This window comes from Stegostoma tigrinum, chromosome 3, assembly GCF_030684315.1.
Source record: "Stegostoma tigrinum isolate sSteTig4 chromosome 3, sSteTig4.hap1, whole genome shotgun sequence".
Lineage (NCBI taxonomy): Eukaryota > Metazoa > Chordata > Chondrichthyes > Orectolobiformes > Stegostomatidae > Stegostoma > Stegostoma tigrinum.
This window is the reverse complement of record NC_081356.1, coordinates 38,927,848-38,952,371: the sequence shown is the minus strand read 5'-3', so window position 1 is coordinate 38,952,371 and position 24,524 is coordinate 38,927,848. Positions and strand designations below refer to the sequence as shown.

The following is a 24,524-nucleotide window of genomic DNA, read 5'->3' as shown; positions in this document are numbered from 1 at the left end:
CTGGATAACTAGACAAATTGAGGTTTTGGTCAAAAGAAAGAAGGAAGCTTATGTCCGGTGTAGACACAGGGATCAAATAAATCCCTAGAGGAGTATAAAGGCAGTAGAAGTATACTTAAGATGGCAAAAAAAGGGAACATGAGATAGCTTTGGCAAATAGGGTTAAGGAGAATCCAAAGAGTTTCTATAAATACATTAAGGATAAAAGGGTAAGTAGGGAGAGAATAAAGCCCCATAAAAATCAACGAGGCCACCTATGCGTGGAGTCACAGGAGATGGGTGAGAGTATTTTTGCGTCTGTGTTTACTGTGGAGAAGGATATGGAAGCTAGAGAGTTTAGGGAAATAAATAGTGATATCTTGAGAAGTGTCCATACTACAGAAGAGGAGGTGTGGACGTCTTAAAATACATAAAGGTTGATAAACCCCTGGGACTGGATCGGGTGTACTCTAGAACTCTGTGGAAAAGTAGGGAAATGATTGCTGGGCCCCTTACCTGAGATATTTGTACCATCAATAGCCACAGGTGAGATACTGGAAAGCGGAATGTTGGCTGATGTGGTGCCATTATTTAAGAAGGGTGAAAAGGAAAAGTCAGGGAGCTATAGGCTGATGAGCCTGACATCAGTGTGGACAAGTTGTTTGAGGGAATCTGAGGGATAGGATTTATATGAATTTGAAAAGACAAGGACTGATTTAAGGATAGTCAACATGGCTTTGTGTGTGAAATCATGTCTCACTAACTTGATTGAGGTTTTTGAAGCAGTGACAAAGAAGATTGATGAAAGCAGAACAGTGGATGTTGTCTGTATGGGATTCAGTAAAAGTGTTTGACAAGATTCCACATGGTAGACTGTTTTAACAAGGTTAGATCACATGAAATACAGGGAGAGTTAGCCATATGGATACAAAATTGGTTAGAAGGTTAGAGGATGATATTGGAGAGATGCTTTTTGGACTGGAGGTCGGTGACCAGCAGTGTGCCACAGGGATCAGTGTTGAGTCAGTGCTTTTTGTCGTTTATATAAATGATCTGAATGTGAGTGTAGGAGGTATATGCTTAGCAAATTTACAAATGACACCAAAATTACTGGTTGATTGGGCAGCAAAGAAGGTTACTTTAAAGTACAATGGGACCTTGATCAGATGGGCCAATGGATCGAAGAATGAAAATCGGGCAGCTCTGATAACAGGCAGTCCACTTGCTCTGCCATATTACTGCCTGGCCAGCAAAGTAGAAAATAGCTCCTGAGGTCGACAGAAAACACTTGCTCAATTTTTTTCCAAATATATTTCAGAAAAGCTTGACCTTGAAGTTGCAATTGAATCCCTATTTGTCAGAGATAAGAAAGGACGCTTAGATTCATTAACCACTGTACTTGGTCAAGAAGTTGACCGTTTTAACGGTCTCCTGGTCGTCTTAAAAGTAAGTAACAGATCTGTAAATGAACATTCAAACAATACTGCCCTTACATTCTTAATGTCTGTTCTTGCACGTAGCTGAAGACAATATTAATTTCAACATAAACAGAAATTGCTGGAAAATGTCAGCAAGTCTGGCAGCAACTCAAGTTCTGAAGAAGGGTCGTTGTACCTGAAATGTTAACTCTGATTTCTGTCCACATATGCTGCCAGACCTGCTGAGATATTTCAGCAATTTCTTTTTTTGTTTCAGATTTCCAATATCTGCAGTTCTTTCGTTTTTGTTTGATTAATTTCAAAGTTATGCTGTCTTATCTTGAGTTCTTTGTGTACTTGTTAATTTTGCACAATATTAAATTTGTTCAGAATAGATTCAGCTCATTTAATCTTCAAAAATTCATATTTAGTATTTGCTGGGCAGCGGGAAATCATCTGCCACTATGAAATTTTGATTGATTTCAAGTTGAAGTTCTTAGAGTAAATTCTAAAGTCTGTAATAATGGTGTAGAATCATGTGAAAACTATCCCTCAAACAGCATACTCATAAATCAATATGTTTGGAACAATGGGATAGTAGTTTCTGGCTATTGATAAATAATACTGAGAATTTTAAATATATATTTAGAACATATGGATTTGTTAAAAATAGATTACCAGGGTAACCTTAAGGTTAAAAGTTTTTTAAATGGATTTTGTATGTGTTTCATTGTAGAATGCAAAGTTGTTCTGTTTAAAAATTTGTTGTTGTTTCTCATACCACACAGCAGCAATGTCACCCATGTCTCTTGGGAAGTAAGGAATGTTAATAACTGGCGCATGTAATGTGTCACTATCGTTGTCGGAGTGGGTATACCACACTCGGCTGTATGAAATTTTACATCTAACATCCTGTCCTTCCCAAAATATTTACAGCATATGGCAAATTTCCAATATTTTCATTAGGTACTTAAATAATAAACTTCATCATGGAGTGAGAATTATGAACATTGTGTGTCATAATAAATTATTGAGAGAATAATCACCCGCAGTTTTAGGTGGAGAGTGGTGATGAATGCTGAAATGATCAACAAACCAGTCCTGAATTTTGCAGCATGAATCCTGCATAAATTTGACTTCCAGGCTTCATGTGTATTGAGACCACCATTAGAAAATAAAGGATAATTTTGGAGTTTTGTAATTGTGGTTCTCACATTTGCAGCTGAATTTCTGATTCTGCATTTTGTTTATGCTACTAATCCCTCTGAGAGGTTGGTCCTTTAGCAGGGGGCATATCTAGGCCATGCTAGTGCTCAATATATCTGCTGGCACATGCTGTTTTGGGCAGACGGCATATGCCTCTGAAGTACTCTTCCTTGTCTGGCTCTAGGACAGGTGGTGGAGGATATCTGGGTTATTACATATTTAATGATAACAGACTTTAACTAATAAAATATGTAGTGAAAGCTCAAATATGTGTAATAACAATAGGGTTGTAACTGTAGGGGATTTTAACTTTCTAAACATAGACTTGGTACTGCCACAGTGTTAAGGGCTTGGATGGGGAGGAACTTGTTAAATGTGTTCAAGAAAATTTTCTTTATCAATGTAGAGGTACTACTACAGGAGGAAGAAAACTTGACCTTCTATTGGGAAATAAGGCACGGCAAGTGACTGTAGGGTAGCACTTTCGGATCAGTGATCATAATTTTAATAGTTTTAAATTGTTATGTTTTAGGACAAGCCTAACATTTGATGTTCTAAATTGGAGTAAGGACAATTTTGATGGTATGAGACTGAAACTTTCAAAAGTTCATTAGGGTTGACTGTTTGTAGGTAAAGGGACAACTGGCAGGTGGGAGGCATTCAAAAGTAAGATAAAAAGAGGTCAGAGGCAGTGTATTCCTGTTAGAGGGAAGGGTAAGGCTGGTAGCAGTAGGGAACACTGGATGACTTGAGATATTGAGGCTCTGGTCAAGAAACAGAAGGAGCATATGTCAGGTATGGACAACTGGGATCAAGTTAATCCCTTGAGGAGTATAAGGGGAGTAGGAACTTTCTTACAAGAAAAATCAGGAGGGAAAAAGGGATATGAGGGAGCCTTAGTAGATAATCCAAAGAGATTTTACAAGTACATGAAGAGTAAAAGAGTAGCTAGGGAGGGAATAAGTCCCTTAAATATCAATGAGGTTAGCTATGTTTGAAAGCACAGCAGAAGGGATAGATATTAAACAAATATTTCATGTATTTACTGTATAGAAAGACATGGAAGCTAGGGAACTCAGGGAAATAAGTAGTGATGTCATGAAAACAGTCCACATGACAGAAGAGAAGGCGCTGGAGGCCTTAAACATAAAGGTCGATAAATCTCTGGGATCTGATCAAGTGTATCCTAGGAAATTGTGGGGCCCCTAGCAGAAATATTTGTATCATCTGTAGCCATAGGTGAGGTGCTGGAACACTGGAGGATGGCTAATGCTGTGCCTTTATTTAAGAAATGCTACAAGGAAAAACCAGGGAACTGTATACCGGTGAGTCTGACATCAATAGTGGGCAAGTTTTTTGCAGCAGATTGAGGATTTGCATGCATTTGGAGAGGCAAGGCCTGATAAGGTATAGTCAGCATGGTCTCATGCGTGGGAAATTGTGTCTCACAAACTAGTTTGAATATTTTGAGGATGTCACCTAGAAGATAGATGATGGAAGACCGGTAGACATTGTCTATGTGGACTTCAGTAAAGTCTTTGACAAGTTTCCGCATGGTAGACTCATGAGTAAAGTTAGATCACACAGGATTCAGGGAAAGCTTGCCACTTGAATTCAAAATTAGCTTGACAGTTAGAGACAGCATAGTGCTGGAATATTGATTTTCACATGGAAGGCTGGGTGTTCTGCAAGGATTGGTGCTGGGTCCACTGTTGTTTGGCATTTATATAGATGAGAATGGAGGAAGCATGGTTAATACATTTGCAGATGACACCAAAATTGGTGGTACAGTTCACAGTAAAGAAGGTTATCTAAGATAAATGCGAGGTGTTTCATTTTGGTAAGTGGAACAAGGACAGGACTTACACAGTTAATGGTAGGGCTCCAAGGAGTGTTGTAGAACGGGGAGATCTAAGGATGCAGACACATGTAAATCCTTACCTTTTAATGCTTTTTTGTCTATCATTATATTGTTTTTATTCTAAGATTTGTATATAAGTACTTGTACTTAAGATGGTGCCATTAAAAGGCAGCCATTGTAAAAAAAATTTCACTGTAATCCTGTACTGGAGTAGAAGTGACAATAATGAATTTTCTATTCTGTTCTGCATTCTGCTGTGTCACAGGTAAGCGGGATGGTGAAGAAGGCATTTGTCACTGTTGCCTTCATTGCTCAGACCATTGAGTGTAGGAGTTGGGACATCATTTTGCGCTTGTGCAGGATGTCAGTGCGGCCACTTTTGAAGTACTATATACAGTTCTGGTTACCCTGCTTTGGGAAGGATATTATTGAATTGGAGAAGGTCCAAAAAAAGATTTACAAGGATGTTACTGGAATGGGAGGGTTTGAGTTATAAAGAGAAGCTGGATAGGCTGGAACTTTTTTCTCTGGAGCATAGGAGATTGAGGGGTATCCTTTATAGAGGTTTATAAAATTATGAGGGGCTTAGATAAGGTGAATAGCAAAGGTTGTTCCCCTCAGGTACAGGAGTTCAAAACAAGAGGGCAGAATTTTGAGGTGAGAGGAGAAAGATTTAAAAGGGACCTAAGGGGCAAATTTTTCATGCAGAAGGTTGTTCATATGTAGAATGAACTGCCAAAGGAAGTGGTAGATGCAAGTACAGTTGCAGCATTTAAAAGGTAGTCAAACAGGTACATGAATAGGAAAGATTTAGTGGGATAAGGATCAAATGCAGGCAAGTAGGACTAGTTTAGTTTGGGAAACTTGTTCAGCGTGGACCAGTTGGACCAAGGGTCTGTTATCCAGGCTAAATGACTCTCTGATTTAATCCACAAATAGGAATGAAAATAAACATATTGAACATTTATTTGCCTTTCATTGCAGGACTCTTTAATTACACTGAACAAAGCCATCGCTGGATTTGTGGTAATGTCTGAAGAGGTGGAAAAGACGTACACCAGTTTCCTAAACAATCAGGTCCCATCTCTTTGGGCTGATGCAGCTTATCCCTCACTCAAGCCCTTGGGAGCATGGGTGAAAGATTTTATATTAAGAACAGAGTTTATTGCGGTGAGACATAATATAACATTAATCCAACTTCATTCCACAATACCTGGTCTGTGTATCATGCTTTCTGGTCAGCTCCAGAATGTACTATTCTAAGAAGCTATCCTGAAAACATCTTATGAACTCCTGCCTATGTTTACCCATCTGATTTTTCAAACCTGTACGTTAATTAAAATCCCCTGTGTTTTTGACCATGCATCTCTGGCAAGCCTTCATTACTTGCTCACCCTACATATTCTGCCCTATTATGTCGTTGCTCTTAGGGGGCCTGTACACCACTTCTATAAGTGACTTTTTGCCTTTATCATTTCTCATTTCAAATGGTGGCTTAGTGGTTAGTAGTACTGCCTCACGGTGCCAGGGACCTGGGTTTGATTCTACCCTCGGGTGACTGTCTGTGTGGAGTCTGCACGCTCTCCTCCTGTCTGTGTGGGTTTCCTCCGGGTGCCCTGGTTTCCTCCCACAGTCCAAAGATATGCAGGCTAGATTGATTGGCTATGCTGATTTGCCCATAGTATTCAGGAATGTGTAAGTTAGATGCATTAGCCACAGGAAATGCAGGGTTACAGGGAAAGGGTAGGGTTTAGATCTAAGTTGAATCCTCTTTGGAGGGACGGTATGGACTTGTTGGGCTGAATGGCCTGTTTCCACACTTTAGTGATTCTATGAATTTGTTTCTACATCTTATTTTCCTGAACTTAGGTCTTCTCCCTCTATTCTGCAAATACTGTCATTAACTCACAGACCACCCCACCAACCTTTCCTTTTCTCCAGTCTTTCCTATATGCTCTGTACCCTTCAGGATTCAGGTCACAAACCAGGTTATTCTGGGGCCATATCTCTGTGTAATGACTATTAGGTCATTCTTATTTATTTCTGTTTCTGTTCACTGTTCATCTGTTTTCCTTTGAAAGTTATGTTAATTAAAACCCACTTCTCAGACCAGTCTATGAGCCACAAATTCATCTCTCTAACCTGATTTGTCCTATGCCAATTTGCAAGTGACTCAGCTGTTGATGCAGAGATTATGACCTTTGAGATTCTGTTTCTTTATTTAGCACCTAGTTCCTCATACTAACAATCCAGAACCACTTTCTTTATTCGGCATATGTTATTTGTATCTACATGAAACATGGCGTCTGGGTCCTACTTTTCCAAATTTCACATTCCTCTTCGGTCCTGAGTAGATGTCCTAAACCCTGGCACCAAGCAGTTCTTTGGAACCATGCGGTTTCCTGCAGAGAACGTGTCAAGTCCTCCTCACTAGATTGTTCCCAACTACCACTACGTGCCTTCTTACTAATCTTTTTTGAATGGCATCCTATACCATGGTGTCACAGTCAGTTAACTCATCTACCCTGCAGCCCTCGTTCTCATCCAGACAAGCTGAAACAACCTCAAGTCTGTTGGAAAAATCAGGGCTCCTGTATACTTGCTGTAAAGGTCCCCTATCTGTCTCACTCACAGTAACAATTCACAGTCCTTGAACACTGACCAACTCAGATGACCACCCCAGGAGATGTGGCTGTGTCATTGTGCAAAGAATACAGATAACCTTCCCTCTCCCCAGTATGTCACAGTGTCTACAGTTCAGTCTCCAGCTCATAAACTCTGAGTAAAAGGTGCTCAAATTTCAAACGCTTGCCACAGATGTGATTACTTTGGACCAAATCAGCATCCAGGATGCTACTACATGCTGCAATGTGACACGGCACCTAATCTGCCTACCAAAATATGTTCCAAGAGACTACTTAATTATTATATTCAGTTAGATATTCTGTTGTATTTTAATACATTTTATTATTTTCTAGTTGTTATACTTTGTTGTACCTGTACCCCGTAGACCTTATTTACTTACCAGCTAACATAGTAAGAATAAACTCATGAGCTGAAAAAGTTTACAAAAAGTAAAAGCCACAGAGCATCACTTTCCCCTCTTCTACTTCACTACTTTAATCGTTAACTCAATACTCCACTGTAATTTGCACTCAAATGCTAAGTCACACAAAGTTGGCTAATTTTTAACTCTCCTAAGGCAAAATCCTCACTGACTCATGTGATGAGAATCTAGTTTCACTTTGTTCTTAATTAAGCTGCTCTTTCACAGGAAGTCTCTTTAAAACTGTACTGAAGGTTGGCAACCACAGAACGTAAACTATCGATTTCAATTTAGTGCCAATTACAAATTAAATTAGATTTATGCAAAATGAAGCATTTATATTTTCTCATCCAACAAGTGCATGCACTCAGTCCTAACAAGGAGTGTGTATGGGATGTGAATGGTGTTGTAAATAGATGTGGGGAGTATGTCATACTCCAACTTACACCCAACCTCTAGCTGCACTCCTTCCCCAGAACAAAAGTCTGGCCAATCAAACTGTTTCTTCTGAGCCAGGTGTTTAGCACTGTCACCTCTGACTTAAAAGCTGTTGGATCATGTCACATTTCAAAGGTACATATCTGGATTGACACTCCAGTGCAGAACTATGGGAGTGACGCACTGTTGGAAATGCCAACTTTTTGGAGTTGATGTTGAATCAAAGCCCCATCTGACCTTTCAGACAGATCTCATGATACAAGTGTGTCAGAAACATCAAAGGTTGACAATACAGAAAGAGACCACATCGTCCATTATGTCTTTTGTTTTCTTTTGGAGCCATAGCCAAATTATATTGTTCAATGGGCATCACTACAGCTGGTGAAAGGTGAAATTGTTCTAACAAATAACACCTTTTGGGTTCATTTGTCCCATGTTTGCATCACATCCAGTGCTCTTTTCCATTAAGTTCAATGGACTGCCAATTCATATTTTGCCCCTAATGTTTGTTCACTTACCTAGTAATGTTTGTGGACCTTGCCACATTCAAATTGACAGCTGTGTTTCTTTTACATTACATAAGTTGTGTCAAAGTGTATCCAGAGTAGACTTAGCCATTAATGAGACTGTGGCAGGTTTGACAACAGCATAGTGACATTGTGAGGACAGTGATTTTATGATGTGGATTTGCATGGATTAAATGTCGTGGGGGATGGTGGCCATGGACCGTGGGCCAACTACATGCAGTCCTCCAGTAAAATAAAAGCTGAATTAAGAACCAGCTGAAATTGGATTCTCAGCAAAATAACAGTTATTACATTTGAATTTGATAGTGTATGTTATTAATCTATTAAACATCAGGAAGTATGAATCAACTAAGTCCAATTACATCTCTATCCATTAGCTACAAAAACAATGGGTTGATTTTCTCCCCCTCCCCCCAGTGCAGCTAAAGAATTATAGAGCATGGTGACGACATTGGTGAGAATGAAAAATGAGATTCTTGATATTAAGAAAAGTTATCCCAAGTTTCTTCTCTTCAGTGAATACTTTAGAATCTCATCTGTGAATACTTTAGAATCTCATCTGTGAGTGCTGACTCCCTTATTTCAATGCATTTGCACCCCATTACGGCCCCAAATCATCTTATTTCCATCCTATTATCAATTCTCCACTGTTCCCCTGAGAAAATGGATGTCACAAAAACCCAACTGGTGAAGCAGAGTGGGTACCTGGCAGCCTCGCCTTGCCAAATAGCTGGCCTGGCCACCATGCAACAGCATACAGTTGGCTCATGGTCCATGGCCACCAGCCTCCTCAACCCTTAATCCATGCAACTCCACATAATAAAATCACCATTTTCACCACATCAATACGTTGCTGTCAGCCTGCAACAGTCTCATATGAGTGTAGTCCATGGAGTTGGCCACGTTCACACAAGCACTTGTTCCCATCTGAGCCTAGGGATTTATGTCTTTGCACTTCGGAGATTGGGCAACATCTAGTCCTGCAGGCTAACATGTAAGCAGTTCGGGTATTACAGATAGGTTAGGTGAGGTGCTGTTGAGGCATCAGTCGGGAATGGTGGGTAGAACTCATTGGCTGTAATAAGCTGAGGTTTTGGGCCATTGACAGTTTTGGGGCTTTCATCAGTAAGGGTCAGGGGGAATATCAAGGGACTGCCCATGGAGCCAAGGGGAAAGCAAGCAACCCGGTCTGGAGATGAACTTCATAGTACTGGGTAGCTGATTGAATGCTCACACAAATAAGGGGAATTTGCAGATCGTAGGCTGGCATTTCCTCATAATAAATGGGAGGGGACCAGGAGCTCCAGAGAATTGAACATGTGATGGTAATGCTGGCTTCTATATAATGAGGGTATAGGGTTAAGGGCAGGGTCATTTTCAGTCTGGAGCTAAATTGGACATATTGATATTTGCGTAAAGGGGCTCAATTGAAACAGCGATAAGTGGAAAGTAAGTCATCTTGTCATGTTGGATGGGAAGGTAACTAAGCACTGTCTTCTTAAGATGACTGCTGAACCTATATTTTTGACACAGTTCACTGGAAAGCTCCTCTGTTCTGAGCAAGGGTCACCAGACCAAAACAGTAACTCTTTCTTTTTCTTCATAAATGCTGCCAGACCTGAGCTTTTTCAGCAACGTATGTTTTTGTCACTAGAAAGCAATTGGGGCTAGAAACGCTGGTGAAATTTACTCTTTATTCAGTGAAACTGAGGCTTTTTTTTCATTCTTTTGTGGGATCTCTGGCATTTTCCACACTTGTTGCTTATCCCTAATTGCTCTAGTGCCTTGTACAGCCAGTTCAGAAGGGAGTTAAGTATCCACATTGCCGTAGGTTTGAAGCCACAACTAGTGCAGACCAGGTGAGAAAGGCAGATTTACTTCCCCAAAAGGACGTGAGTGAATGGGATATTTTTGCATTTAGATGTATGACGTAGGTGCAGAAGTAGATCATTCAGCTCATCGAGTTTGCTGTGGCATTCAGTAAGATCTTGGCTGATTTAGTAATTCTTAACTTCACTTTCCTGCTATTTCCCCTTACTGATAAAAACCTTTCTACATTAACTTGGCTATTTTTAGTAACTATTACTGAGATTGGTTTTCAATTGCAGCTTTATTAATAGAATTTAAATTTCTCCAGTTTCCATTGTGGGATTTGGACCATTGCCACCAGAGACCAGACCCTGGAATGCTATGTTGCTAGTCCAGTGATATTACCATCTTTACTTCCTCTAGGGTAATGCTTCCCAAACCTTTTCAACAGTCAGGCTTTAAAATAGTCATGGCTGCTTGGCGAGACTCTTGAGACCAGGAATAGAGAAGAGCAATGTAGTGAGAACAAGTAGCGAGAGATAAGACACTTCTGGGAGGGGTGAAGGGTGCGGTACAAGGCACTGCACTCTGAACCAGCTATCTCTGCCTTGGAGCTTTTAACCACAGCATTTCTGCTCATGACTCCATCAAAGTTCTAAGCCATTATTTGGGAAGCGCCACTCTAAGTAACTCTACTATCAAGCTGACTGCAAACTGCTAATTTGGCTAATCTCTTGATTTGAATTAGTCAGGAGGAAGAATTATAAATAAAACCTGCTATCTCATGTTGACATGTCAGTCAACATTAAGTAAATTCTCCTTTAATTATAAGAGAAGATTAAACTAAGCATACAACAATTCAAAATTAGGTTGACAGACTGTATCAAAATGTGTCTTTGTGATTTTATATATTCAGTTCAGTGGGTTAATGCGAATCACCAAGTGCTATTATGTATGGAAGTAATTGCACAGAATTGAATTTTTCCTTTGCTTCATTTTTAGACTTGGATCAAACAAGGACAACCCAAGTCTTTTTGGATTTCTGGATTCTTCTTTCCTCAGGGATTTCTGACAGGTAAGGCCAGAGAGATTTTTTGAAATAAACATTTATTGGCTTGTTAGTAAATTTTGAATTAAGTTGGAGCTTAATACTCAGTGACCATGTTTTCATTGTTATTTTAATGAAGGAACATTTGACAAAAATACTGCAAAATAGGTTAAATTAAATAATCTGAGTTAGAGAAGTAGTTTGAATTTTTGAAATAGACTGGAGGCTTTTTGACTTTTCTGAAGATGAGAGCAGTTTTCACCTGGCACAGTAAGCAGTTCTGTTTCTGTTGGTTGTGAGATTACTTAGCTGTGTCTATCACTTGCTGCTTATGTTATTTGGCATGCAAATAGTCCTGTTCAGTGGCTTCACCAGGTTGGCACCTCATCTTCAGTTTGATCCTCTGGTTTGATGGTAATGGTTGAGTGGGGGATATGCCAGGCCATGAGGTTACAAATTGTACTGGAGAACAATTCTGCTGTTGATGGCTCACAGTGTCTCACGGATGCCCAGCCTTGAGTTGCTAGATATGTTCAAAGTCTATCCACTTCAGCACAATGATAGTGTCTCACAACATGACACGATGGAAGTTATTCTCAAATATGAAAGTCGGACTTCGTCTCCACAAGGATGGTGCAGTGGTCACACTTACCAATACTGTCATGGACAGATGCATCTCTAGCCAGCAAATTGGGAATGATGAAGTCAAGTGCGTTTTTCCCTCTTGTTGGTTCCCTAATCACCTGCTGCAGACAAAGTCGAGGAGCTATGTCCTTTACAAACCAACCAGCTCAATCAGTTGTACTGCTGCCGAGCTATTATTGGTGGTGGATATTGAAATTTCCCACCTAGAGTACATTTTGTGCCTTGCCATTCGCAGTGCTTCCTCCAAGTGGTGTTCAATATGGAGGAGTACCAATTCATCAGCTGAGGGAGGACAGTACATGGTAATCAACAGGAAGTTTCCTTGCCCATGTTTAACCTGAAGCCACAAGACCCCATGAGGTCTGAAGTCAATGATGAGGACTCAAAGGCAACTCAACTGTATACCACCGTGTCATCACCTCTGATGGGTTTCTGTTGGGAAAGGACATATCCAGGGATGGTGATGGTGGTGGCTGGGTCATTGTCTGTAAGCTGTGATTCCAAGAGTATGATTGTGTCAGGCTGTTGATTAAATAGGTTGTGAGCTAGCTTTCCAAATTTTGACAGTAGCCCCCAGATGTTAGTAAGGAGGATTTTGCAGCCTTGACAAGGCTGTTTCTGTTGGTTTCTTTTTCAGCGCCGAGGTTGACACCAGATGACACGTCTGGTTTCATTTCCTTGAGATTTTGCAGCGATTGGTACAACTGAATGACTTGTTAGGCTATTTCAAGGACAATTCCGAGATAACCACACTTCCAAGTTCCCTAACTTCCAACCTCTTTAGTAGGAGTAGATTAGATGTCATTGTAAAGTTTTCATATTTGCAAAAGTGACAAAACATACTGAGATAAATGGAGAAAGGATAAAACCATAAGAAGTAGGAATATCTGTAGGTCACTCAGCCCCCCAACCCTGATCAGCCAGTCAATGGGATCATGGCTAATCTGACATTCCTCATGTCCATTCTCCTGCCCTTTCCGCTAACCTTTGATTTCCTTTCCTGATCAAGAATCAATCCATCTCATCTTAAATATACACAGTCTTAACAGTCTTAAAATTGGCACAGTTTATTCTGAGACTATGCCCTCTAGTGAAACATCCTCTCAGCATTTATCCTGTTAAGCCCCTTAAGAATCCTATATGTTTCAGAATCAGAATCCCAACAGTGTGGAAACAGGCCATTCGGCCCAACAAGTCCACACCGACTCTCCAAAGGGCATCCCACCCAGATTCACCCCACATTTCCGACGGATAATCCACCTGACCTACACACTCTGGACTCTACACACAATTTAGCACAGCCAATCCACCTAACCTGCACATCTTTGAACTGTGGGAGGAAACCGGAGTACCTGGAGGAAGCCCATGCAGACATAGGGAGAATGTGCATATTTCACACAGGCAATTGCATGTGGCTGGAATCAAACCTGGATACCTGGAGCTTTGAGGCAGCAGTGCTAGCCACTGAGCCACCGTGCCACCTTGTGCTTCAAAGACAGCAATTCCCATTCTTCTAAATTCCACTGAATAGAATCCCAACTTGTTTGGTCTTTGATCATAAGATAACCCCTCTACACCAGGAATCACTTTCTTTGAACTGCCTCCATTGAAATGATCTCCTTCATTCAAGAAGGGGACCAAACCTGCTAACAGCACTACAGATGTAATCTCACCAGCACCTTGTACAGCTTCAGTAAGACTTCCCAATTTTATATTCTAACACCCTTGAAATAAAGGCCAACATGCCACTATGTCTCCTGATCATCTGCTGCATCTATGTGCTAGCTTTCTGTTTTTAGTGCAGAAGTACCTCCAAGTCTCTTTGTGTTGCAGCTTTATGTAGTTTTTCACCATTTAAATGATTCTGTTCTGCAAAGTTGAAAGATGACCCAATATTGCGATATGTTAATGTAGAGGCTGCAAGTAAATTTCCTCAAGCATATTTTAGCCATTGTGTACAGCAGATGTATCTCCTTTGATTGAAAAAACTGGCAAGTGTTCAGAAAATTAAAATATACTGGAGGTTGTCATTCTGCCTTATGCCTCGTTAATGTTTTATTTACTCACCACAAATGAAAACTCAACTTTCCTTTATTGCTGGCAGGCTGGCTTTAGGAAGGGAAGATCTGCCAGATTGGAACTCCCACAAATTACGACAATTTATTTTGTTTTCTGTTTCAGGCACACTTCAGAACCATGCCAGGAAATACAACCTTCCAATTGATGAACTTAGCTTTCGTTATAATGTTATTCCTGTGTACCGGAATGCAGTGGAAGTAGCAGAAGCTATAAAAACCATAAAATTTGGGGAGGTGCTTCCAATGGATGAATTGGTAATTTCAGCTTTCTGTAAAACAATGTTCTGGTGTTATAAAATGCAATCAATCGAGTAATAGAATCACAGCTCCTCTACATTACCTATGTAACATTGCTAATTCATCTCTTGTTGGTAATTATACTATTTGAAAGTTTAAGTTTCTGTATGAATTATAAAGATACATCAACGTATTCATTTAAAAAATCAATTAATTTGGAGTGGCAAGTATCATGAAAAAATTATAATTTATAGAACACGGGATTCCTACCTTTTAGACAAGTTCAAAGCTTGAAATGGTTTGTGTTAAAGAGGGTTTATGGTTAATCGGAGATTATCCACCTAGACCACTCTATCTCTCTCTCCTCCTTTAAGACACTTCAAAATTTATCTCCCTGACCAGATTTTTGGTCATCTGATCTAATATTTCTTTGAGTCTCAGAGCTACGTTTTGTTTCATAATGTTCCTGTGAGCTGCCTTGGCCAATTTTTAGTTTATCAAAGGTGCTAGCTTGTTATGAGTTATTCTATCGCATGCATCACTGGCCTCAGAGCAACAATAAAGGTAGACAGTCCCAAAGAAGGGTCACTGAGGTTTCGGAGATTTTTTAAATGAAGATTTATGGAAGTTCTTAAAGAAAATTAAACAGGTATTGTTCTATGCCATGAAAAAGGATTTAAATAAAGTCATACCTTCACCCATACTTCTGTCTGTGCCCTGTTTAAAACAAAAATCCAATTTAGTTTACCTCTTAGGACTGCTAATTATAAAATTAAAAGATTTTTAAATAGTGATGGAGCACTTCCGCTGCACACCAAGTTTGATCAAATCGTAAATGTACTTATTAACAAATTTCTTTGTAAGTTTCTACTAAATTGCCGTGGGGAAATGAAGCTTTACCCAGTATTCCATGCAGGGTTGCCAATTTTGATTAATCCAATTTCTAAGATCTCACATGACCTGCCTCCACACTCCAGCCATTAATCAGCCAACACATCCACCGATAGTGATGCACTATTTTCTGGTGCCAGTCAGGGTACTAAAATATAATTTTCTAATTGTTGATGCTTGACTGTCAGCCAAACAAACCTTCCCCATTTTCAATATTTTTATATCTGGTACAGAGAAATGTTCAAAGAAAACTATCTTCTTTAGTATTCCTACGAATTTTCTCCAGTGCTGTACACCGCAGTGCCTACGAGATGGATCTTCAGCTCCTGATGACTACAACCAATTCTGGAGGGTTGCAACCTTATTTCCATAAGTAGTTGTAAAGTTGTAAGATACATGTCAGTGAAAAACATAATTAATAATTAACACAATTAATTAATAAGGAATTTTCTACTTGTTTCAAATTTCAAATAAGTATCTCAATTGAAACAAAAACAGAAATTGCTAGAGAAATACAGCATGTCTGGCAGCATCTGTGGAGAGAAAACATAGTATTTCAAGTCCAGTGACCCTTCTTTGGAACTGCCTAACTTTATCGCTGTTCCGAGGCCAATGATACACATGATGTTATAACTCGTAATGATCTAGCACCTTTGATATACTAAAAATCGTCTGCAGGAACATTACAAAACAGGATATTGCTCCAAGACCCATGAAGAGATATTAGGTCAGATGAGCAAAAATCTGGTCAGGGAGGTAAATTTTGAAGTGTCTTAAAGGAGGAAAGTGAGATAGAGTGGTCTAGATAGGTAATTCTTGAGCTTGAGGCATAACTGAAAGCGTGGCCAACAATGAAGCAACAATTTAAATCGGAAGTGTTCAAGGGGCCAGAATAAAAGGAGGGCACATATCTCAGAAGATTGTGAAGTTGGCAGAGAGAGTAGAGAAAGGAAGGGGCAAAATAAATGCAAGGTTTTACTCTTTTTTTTAAAAACCTGGGAGGGTGGTATGTGTATGGTACAAGCTGCCTGAGGAAGTGTTGGTGGCGGGTAAATTTACAACATTTAAATGGCATCTGGATGGGTATTTGAATAGGAAGGGTTTGGAGGGATATGGGCTGCCTTGGATGCCTTGGACGATTTTTAGTTTATCAAAGGTGCTAGATTGTTATGAGTTATTCTATCGCATGTATCATTGGCCTCAGAACAACACTAAAGGTAGGCAGTTCCAAAGAAGGGCCACTGAGGTTTCAGAGACTTTTTAAGTGAAGATTTATGGAAGTTCTTAAAGAAAATTAAACAGTTAATGTTCTACACCATGAAAAAGGATTACATTAGATTGGGATAATAAAATGTGAGGCTGGATGAACACAGCAGGCCAAGCAGCATCTCAGGAGCACAAAAGCTGACGTTTCGGGCCTAGACCCTTCATCAGAGAGGGATTAGATTGGGATGTCTGGTTAGCACTGATGATTGGACCAACGGATCTGTTTCTGTGCTGTTTGATTTTTATGACTGTGGAAATTGGTTCTAGTTGTGGATCACTTTGTAAGTAAACACATCTCCAATTATCTCTTCAAAAAATTATTTTTGTTTGCTAATTAAGAAACTCTCAAAAGCACCCCTTCTCACAGCCAAAAATAAACCAGCCAATAGCTGACTTCTTCTATTTCAAAGACCAAATCTGATAGATTCTAATAACGCACATTTACACACAAACATTAATTACATAAAATACCATAGTTAAAAATCTTATATATCCACAATAAAATGTAGTGTAAATGCAAATAGTACATATTCCCAGATATTACTTCTAACTTTACTGAAAGTGTACTAGGTTTCACTGCATTTTCCTGTGTGAAAAACAGCCTTTCCTTTGATTCCTGCACACACCTTTTTTTCTGGAATATTTGTACAGTAATATTAAAAAGTACTCTTTTCCCACAACCAGCTATATAGGAGCTGACCAATTTGTGATGGCCTTGACATTATTGTCCCAGGGTATTAAAATGAAAAGGGATTGAAAATCAGCAGAATCTGATAGACTACAGTGTCTGCAGTGGCATTTCAGAGCGATGTGTTTTGGGATCTTCTGGTTGCTGATAGGAAGTTCCACATTTCTTTAAATTCTGATAAATATTACAGTATTACAGAGTGTCCACCATACTGAACCAGGCTATTCAGTCTAAACAGTTTTATCTGAGCTTAATCCTACCATTCCTGAAGTGCCTTATCAACAATATTGTCTATCCCACTAATGAATGCAATCACCACGGTTATGACATATTTATTCTGCCATTCACCCCCCCACCCCACTTTGTCTGCCTTCTGTTTCACAATGCCATTTGTTAGCATTCTGGCTTTCCACTCCACAGCTTACACATTGTCTTCATATGCAGCACTGAAAACTGGAATGGATTTGTATCCGAGAAACCTGATCTCCTTCAAAAATGAACAATTTTTCCTTCAGACTTCATTACCTGACGTCAATTTTGGAATAATCAAAACATTAATTTAGATATCACATCTGTGTTAAAACTGATGCCTCTATCAGAATGATACTTTGCATCATAAAAATAACATTTTGTCTTTCCATTGAATTTTGAAAAGCTTTGGCACCTTTTTCCAGGGAATCTTCAATTCTGTGTCAAAAAAAATCAAAATTACATCTATTATGTAGTTTGATTTCATGTAATATAAACTTAAATATTGTATTTATATGCATCTTTGTTTGTCTTTTCCACAAGTTACCTTCCCCTAAAGATGGTGTACTGGTCCATGGAATGTTTATGGATGCTTGCCGTTGGGATGATAAAGAAATGGTGCTGGAAGATGCCTTTCCCAAAGTGATGCATGCTGTTTTACCAGTTGTGCACTTTGAGCCTGCACAGAATTACGAACCAATTTCATCACTGTATCATGCACCACTCTACAAAACTGGGGCCCGAGCAGGAACCCTGTCAACCACAGGTATTATACTCAAATTACCTCAATGATGAGGGAAGAAATTCATTTGCATGCAATGCCAATGAGAAATGCCATGCCGACTGCACAGTTAATAGTTAGTAAGTGCTGCCTGCCCACTCCCTGGTGAGTCAATTCTGTGTTACATCGCCAGAAGCAGTGGTATGTGAACAGAATTCTCGTCCAGCAAGTAGGATTTTCAATAGCTGTGACATTGGATACAGGCCTAGGTGTGACTTTAGAATCATAGCCCGAGGAGTTGTCTTAGGAACCTGTCATATATAGAACAGTGTGAAATTTTAGAAGAGCTGGCAGAAGGGAGAGAATTAAAAATCTGCTTTGTGCCAATTAAGAGCCCATTAAGCTTGTTCAGGAGGTACAAGAGGTACAAAATTATTCACGCTGAACATAGCAGTCCGCTGCATCTTCGTGGGCATTGCAATGTTTATTTTTATTTCGTAGAGATCTGAAGCTTCATGGACCAACTTACGCCAAGATAAACACCGAACCTTTTACTTTGAGTTCACAGCTATTTGGTTCCATCTTGGGTTCTACAGAACCTGTGGTGGACTGCTTGCTGTCATCAGCAAGGCAGTGGCAGCCACCAATGTGGCTCCCACCTGCCTTCACTACTGGTACCTGGCAGGCAGTGTGCAGGGACTGGGACTAATCTAAGTTGCTGACCTTACTTTGAAAATCTGATCCATGGGTATGTCTACTTGAACCTCATCTCTCTGGAATGGAATGTCAGAGTGGATCAACAGAAAGGCCTTTATTCCTCTCAAGTCCAATCCAAAATATCTTTTGATTGACATTATTCTGGGACAATTTCAACCTGATTTTTAGTGCCAATGCATTTGGATTGTTGAATCCCAGAAAGGAGTAACAGTAAACCTTGTGAAGCAAACTGAAGGTTTAAGTACAGTCATTAAGTACAGTATGACATTTTTTCTGGTTTTTCCTTCTGGGATAAAAATGTCTGGCCATTCTGGAATTTAATTAGCAATCTAATTTGGAGAGCTAACAGGATTGGTTGTTCAGCGAAACAGAAAATATGCCATATTGATGTGACAGTGTGAACTTTGTTTACTGCAAATCTTGTTGTGCCTTGCCTAATTGGAACATTCCTGATGAATGGCCATTGAAAGATGGCTTTTGCTGCATGTTAATGACATGGCAATTGTGCTGAAGATAATTTGCTGTGTTTGGTATTTACAGCTAAATCAATTAGAGCTAGATTTCTTTGTTTTTCTTTTACTTTTGTTCAAGTGGTGGATGCGCATGCAATTGCAGTGTTTAAAAGCCATTTGGATAGATACATGAATAGGAAAAGTTTGGAGGGATATGGGCCAGGAGCAGGCAAGTGGGAGTAGTTTAGTTTGGGGTTATTTTGAGCATGGACCGGTTGGACCGAAGGGTCAGTTTCAATATTGTATGACTCTATGACTCAATAAATTGTTTTGTTCTTTTGTTCAAGTCTTCAAAATCATTATTCCTGAACACAAGTTTTTTTTTAAATCCAGAAATGACTTGAAACAGTTCACTTTCCGAACTTTGAATGTTATACTTTGGAGTTAGTGCAAGCATGGTGCTGAGTGTAATGATTTGGACAGCAAAATCAAAACACATTCTTCACAATACTTATTGCTCAATGTAAAACTGCACCCAGCATGCATATTAGGCATCAGAATTTGTGGATTACATGTACAGTATACAAATTTCTGTGTCAAATCCACCGTTGATTTATGATTTGAAATTTGTGCCAAAAAGCAATGCATCACAATTGAAGAAGCAGTTACTCTACCATTCAAAAATAAGGACAGCAGCTAAGTGAAAACTGTTAGAGTGGAACCAGTAAAATAACAGAGGTTTGAGCAAACATATTGCTTTTTCAAATTTACCAGTCCCAAAATGTTAGGAACCAGAAAGCAATCAATCAAAAAATTACAAGTTGACAAATTAGTTTGACCCACCTTCGTGAATTCTTTCCACCTATGGTTTAAGTCACATGCATGACAGGACATCAATAAGAAAAAAATGAATGCAACATATTGCTATTCAATGGAATATTTGAATACAGTTGTTAATTGTTGAATATTTTCTCAGAGAGGCCTTTTGTTACACTGAAGGCCTGAAGTTCATCTGATAGTGTTGTATAGATTGTACAACTCAGAAAAAGTCTATTCAGACTAAGTTGGCCCTGCTAGAGTACTTCACTGCACCTTGAATTATTGAACTGATTATTGAATTATTGCACTCATTTGGCCCGTAATGGAGACCTTTGAGATAACTGATCTTTCTTTGCAACAAAGACTTCACACAAAGGAAGCCATGAACATTATGGGAAATCTTTGAAGAACTGCACAGAAAAGATTGCTCACTTACGCAGTTAACAATATTTACTGGTCTAGAAATAGACTTTTCCAATTTCCCTGTTCAGTGTCAGCATTCCCTCTCAGTAGCATTGTTTGGTAACATCTGAGGGTACAGTCCCACACTGAATCAGATCAAATCTATAGCTGCCCACATTTCTTCAAACATTTGTTCAGGTCCACGATTAGAATGTTACATGATCTCAAGTGTGGTGGGGGGAGATCTACTACTCTGGAGCCGAAGAAAATCATCCTTGGTCTTGAGAGACGGTATTTAAGAGAAAGAAGGACAATTTTATAGCTTGCTCCTGGTACTTTACGCTATTTGCGTTATTACCCATTTCAAGCCCACTTCTTCCCCCACCCAGACACACACCCACTTATACACAATCACAAATACACACACAGCAGTAAACTCACACAGACACAGACGCATACCCACACACATACAGACACACCTCCACATCACATTTCAGGACAACTCTGGTCATTGGCTACATCTTGTTTTTCTCTAATCTTTCTCTGTGTTGCTCCCTGTCATACACAATTATCACTTTTCTCATTTAGTTATACACAGCTCCCCACTCAATCACGGAACATTTATTGTTCCCCTAGACAATCCTTTCCTGACCCTAAATTTCTTCACAATATGTTCACCCATCACACCAACAAACTTGATGAGCGGTTATCAATCTGGAACATCAGCCAGGCTCCCCAGTTGTCATAGATTATGCTCCTGTGATCTCCTGAACGCAGTGATTGACATTGTTATTTCAAGACCTCCACCATCTGCAATATTCTGATTTTTGTTCCCAATTTTTCATGTTTTTCTTCATGGAAATAAAGTTGTGATCTAATTAGAGTTGAAAATTTGAACGCAATACAGATATTTGGCTTTTGTGGTTGATGATGCCTGACTGCCAGGTTAAATTATATCCTCAATTGCTGGCAGGAATACAATATCCTCTACATTTTATTACATGTGCATATCAATGGCTTGCTCGGCTTTTACTTTTTATTCCTACTCACCCTCAAGAAGATGGTGATGAGCTGCCTTCTTGAATGATTTGCTGTAGAAACACCTGCAGTAGCCTTAGAAAGGGAGTTCCAGGATTTTGACCCATTGAATGAGAAGCAACAACGATATCAAGACTCAATGACATGAACCACCCCTGTTTAACAAAAGTGATCAAGGAAAGCATTCAATCAAAAAATACAGCAAAGCAGTGAAAACTACTGGTGGTCCAGATGATTATGATTTAAAAAAAATAAATAACCACAGCAGAAGGTTAAAAAAAACTAATAAAGAGGGAGAAAATTGGTTATTAAGTAAATTACCATGAAATATAAGAACAAGGAGCAAAAGCTTCCACAGGTGTAAAAATAGCTAGAACGTGGGACTCTTGAATAATACAATGAGAGAATTAATAATGTGGACAGGGAAATGGCAGATAATTTAAGCCAATATTTTGCATTGATCTTCACAGCGGAGGAAACAGATGAGTGGTTTGGAGGGGAGTTTGAAAGTTGTGGTTTTTCCCATATATCTCTTACCCTTGTCCTTTATAGGTTGTAAAAGTTAGAAGGTGATGTTGAATGATTCATGGTGAGTCATTGTAGTGCATCTTATTAAGGCATACACTACTGCCACTGCATCAGTGGTGAAGGGGGTAAATGCTGAACTGCTTCTGTGGATAACCTAATGAGTTTCAGTCACTGCAACTCAATATAACATGGTATATTTTTCTATTTGCTTGATTGCAGGTCATTCTACAAATTTTGTTGTGACTGTGCTATTGCCATCAAAAAGGGACAGTGACTATTGGATCTCAAAAGGAGCTGCTTTGCTTTGCCAGCTGAATGATTAAATCTTGGTATACCTGTGCAGGCCAGGTCATTTGTTTAGGAATTATTTCTGTGTAAATAATTCTGCAAATAGCTTTCTAAGAAGGAGAAGGACTGGAATCTTTATTTTGGATAGACTTTTGTATACACTTTAGCTCTAATTTTATTTTATTCTCCTATGGCAAATGTAATTATTTGAGTTTTTATATTTAACTTTTTTTTAAAAATCACTACATTATTGTACCTCAAGATTGGTTCTTTTATTTCAAAACTTTAATTTACTATAAGTATCAGTATAATTTGCTTAAATGCATTTTGCTTTGCTTAGGTAAAATATTGCAATAATCTGTGCCTTATTAGTAACATTTCAATAAATATTCAAACAAATGATTTCTGTGAAGCAGTTTTATTTTAAACGTAGAACTAAGCAAACAGACTTTTTCTCATTTGGAATTACCCACTGCGATGATACTATAGCTTTATGAGGAATATTTTCCCTTTTTCTTTGAAGAGCAGTTTTGAGCTATAGACAATGAACTGTTCTCCTCTAAGCCAATAAAATAAACAGTTTGTGAGGCCTTTGGGATTTTTTGTTAAGTTAAAACAATAGAAGCAGCATGAATGGGTGGTGACAGATTTCCATAGAATCAGAGTTTTAGTTTAGCTTTCAGTGATTGTTGTGGTTGTGAAGTCAGTTGTGGCAGCAATTACATCTCTTAGCCACAGCTAAAAAGCTTGGGTTCTCTCTGTCAGCTAAAACTGCATGTGAGACAATCTAATTTCCTGAATTCGCATTTGCCAAGGGTGTGTTTATGCAATATTACCGTTTAGTCATTAAGTAATCTATTATTCTGTTAAGTTTTCCAATAGAGTTAAAATCATACCTACTCTTCTTTCTTTTGTTTGTATTTTAACTGTAGGGTAAAGTAATAATAAAGTGTGTTTTGCTTAAAGCCAAGTAACGTAACCAATTAAATTACATCTGGAACACAGCACCTTACATTTGCCTTTAAATAAAAGTTAGGATTGTCTTGATATATTTGAAAGGCCTTTGCATTGGTCCATAATACTACAATTCTTTGAAAGAAAAATCAAGATGGAACATTTATGCCGACCTTCCTTCCGATCATTGGCTGTTACAGTCTGATTTGGAGTAAATCCACGTGCACAGTTCACTTAGATGCAAGGACTACAGATGCTGGAGTCAGAGATAACAAAGTGTGGAGCTGGAGGAACACAGCAGGCCAAGCAGAATTTCTGAAGAAGGGTCCTGACCCAAAATGCTAGCATTCCTGTTCCTCTGATGCTGTGTGGCCTGTTGTCCAGCTCCACACTTTGTTATATTTGTACTATTCAATAATTAGTTTGGTCCATTGCAAATTGCCTCAGATTACCTGCTGACGTGAGAGATTTTTGAGATTTCCATGAACTTGCAAGCTTTGCCCACAACTGAAAAAGCAAGTTACAAGGATTGATGCCCCTGTAATTTGAAGACTGCTATGACTAAGAATCCTCTAGACACTTTATTCTTCTTTAATCATGGTGAGCAGCACAAATGCAGATGAGAAATGGAAATCAGTCTTTAATGCATACCTCTAGAGGCAGAAATGAAAACAGAAAATGCTGGAGACAGCAGGAATAGCAGGATCTGCAGAGTTCAAAGCAGAGACCATAGGCAGAATCTTCGGCACTTAGTTCCTGATGCAATGGCAGGATGATCTGTGGGTCTGGTACTAGTTAGGAAACTCTGTCCAGGTTGTTTCTCTGAATGACAGCATAAACATCCCACCACTGAGCTCCTCAATCAATAAGGGAGTTCAGCTGGGTTGGCACATTGAATCTGTCAAAGGAACTATTATATAGATTACAAAGGCATGGATTACCAGTGCCCAGATTTTTGAGAAGTCTGTAAGCGGAGGACTGTAGGGAAGAGCTGGAGAGCCTGCTTCCTCTATCTCCTCTTATGCCTGGAGATCCTGCTGTCAAGGAAATTGAAGAAGGAAGTCAACATCAGGAATATGGGACATCCGAGCTAGAGTCAGTGCACAAGGAGAAGCCAAATAAACAACAGGTATGGCAGGTCAGTGGAATAACACTTGCAGATACCCTGCATTCTCCTATACAGGGGCATCAATCCTTGTAACTTGCTTTTTCAGTTGTG

The 24,524-nt window shown here is 39.2% G+C and overlaps 1 protein-coding gene across 1 annotated transcript in view; it reads left to right on the top strand.

Moving 5' to 3' along the window:
- Window positions 1-22,608, top strand: part of dnah6 (dynein, axonemal, heavy chain 6) — a 241,124-nt gene extending 218,516 nt beyond the window's left edge. The window contains exons 72-77 of the mRNA XM_059644490.1: window positions 1,298-1,425; window positions 5,449-5,634; window positions 11,287-11,359; window positions 14,159-14,310; window positions 17,930-18,152; window positions 22,283-22,608. Of these exons, the coding sequence (XP_059500473.1) occupies window positions 1,298-1,425; window positions 5,449-5,634; window positions 11,287-11,359; window positions 14,159-14,310; window positions 17,930-18,152; window positions 22,283-22,386 (866 nt within the window). The 3' untranslated portion in view covers window positions 22,387-22,608. The remainder of the gene's footprint in view (window positions 1-1,297; window positions 1,426-5,448; window positions 5,635-11,286; window positions 11,360-14,158; window positions 14,311-17,929; window positions 18,153-22,282) is intronic.
- The last annotated feature ends 1,916 nt before the right edge of the window (window positions 22,609-24,524 follow it).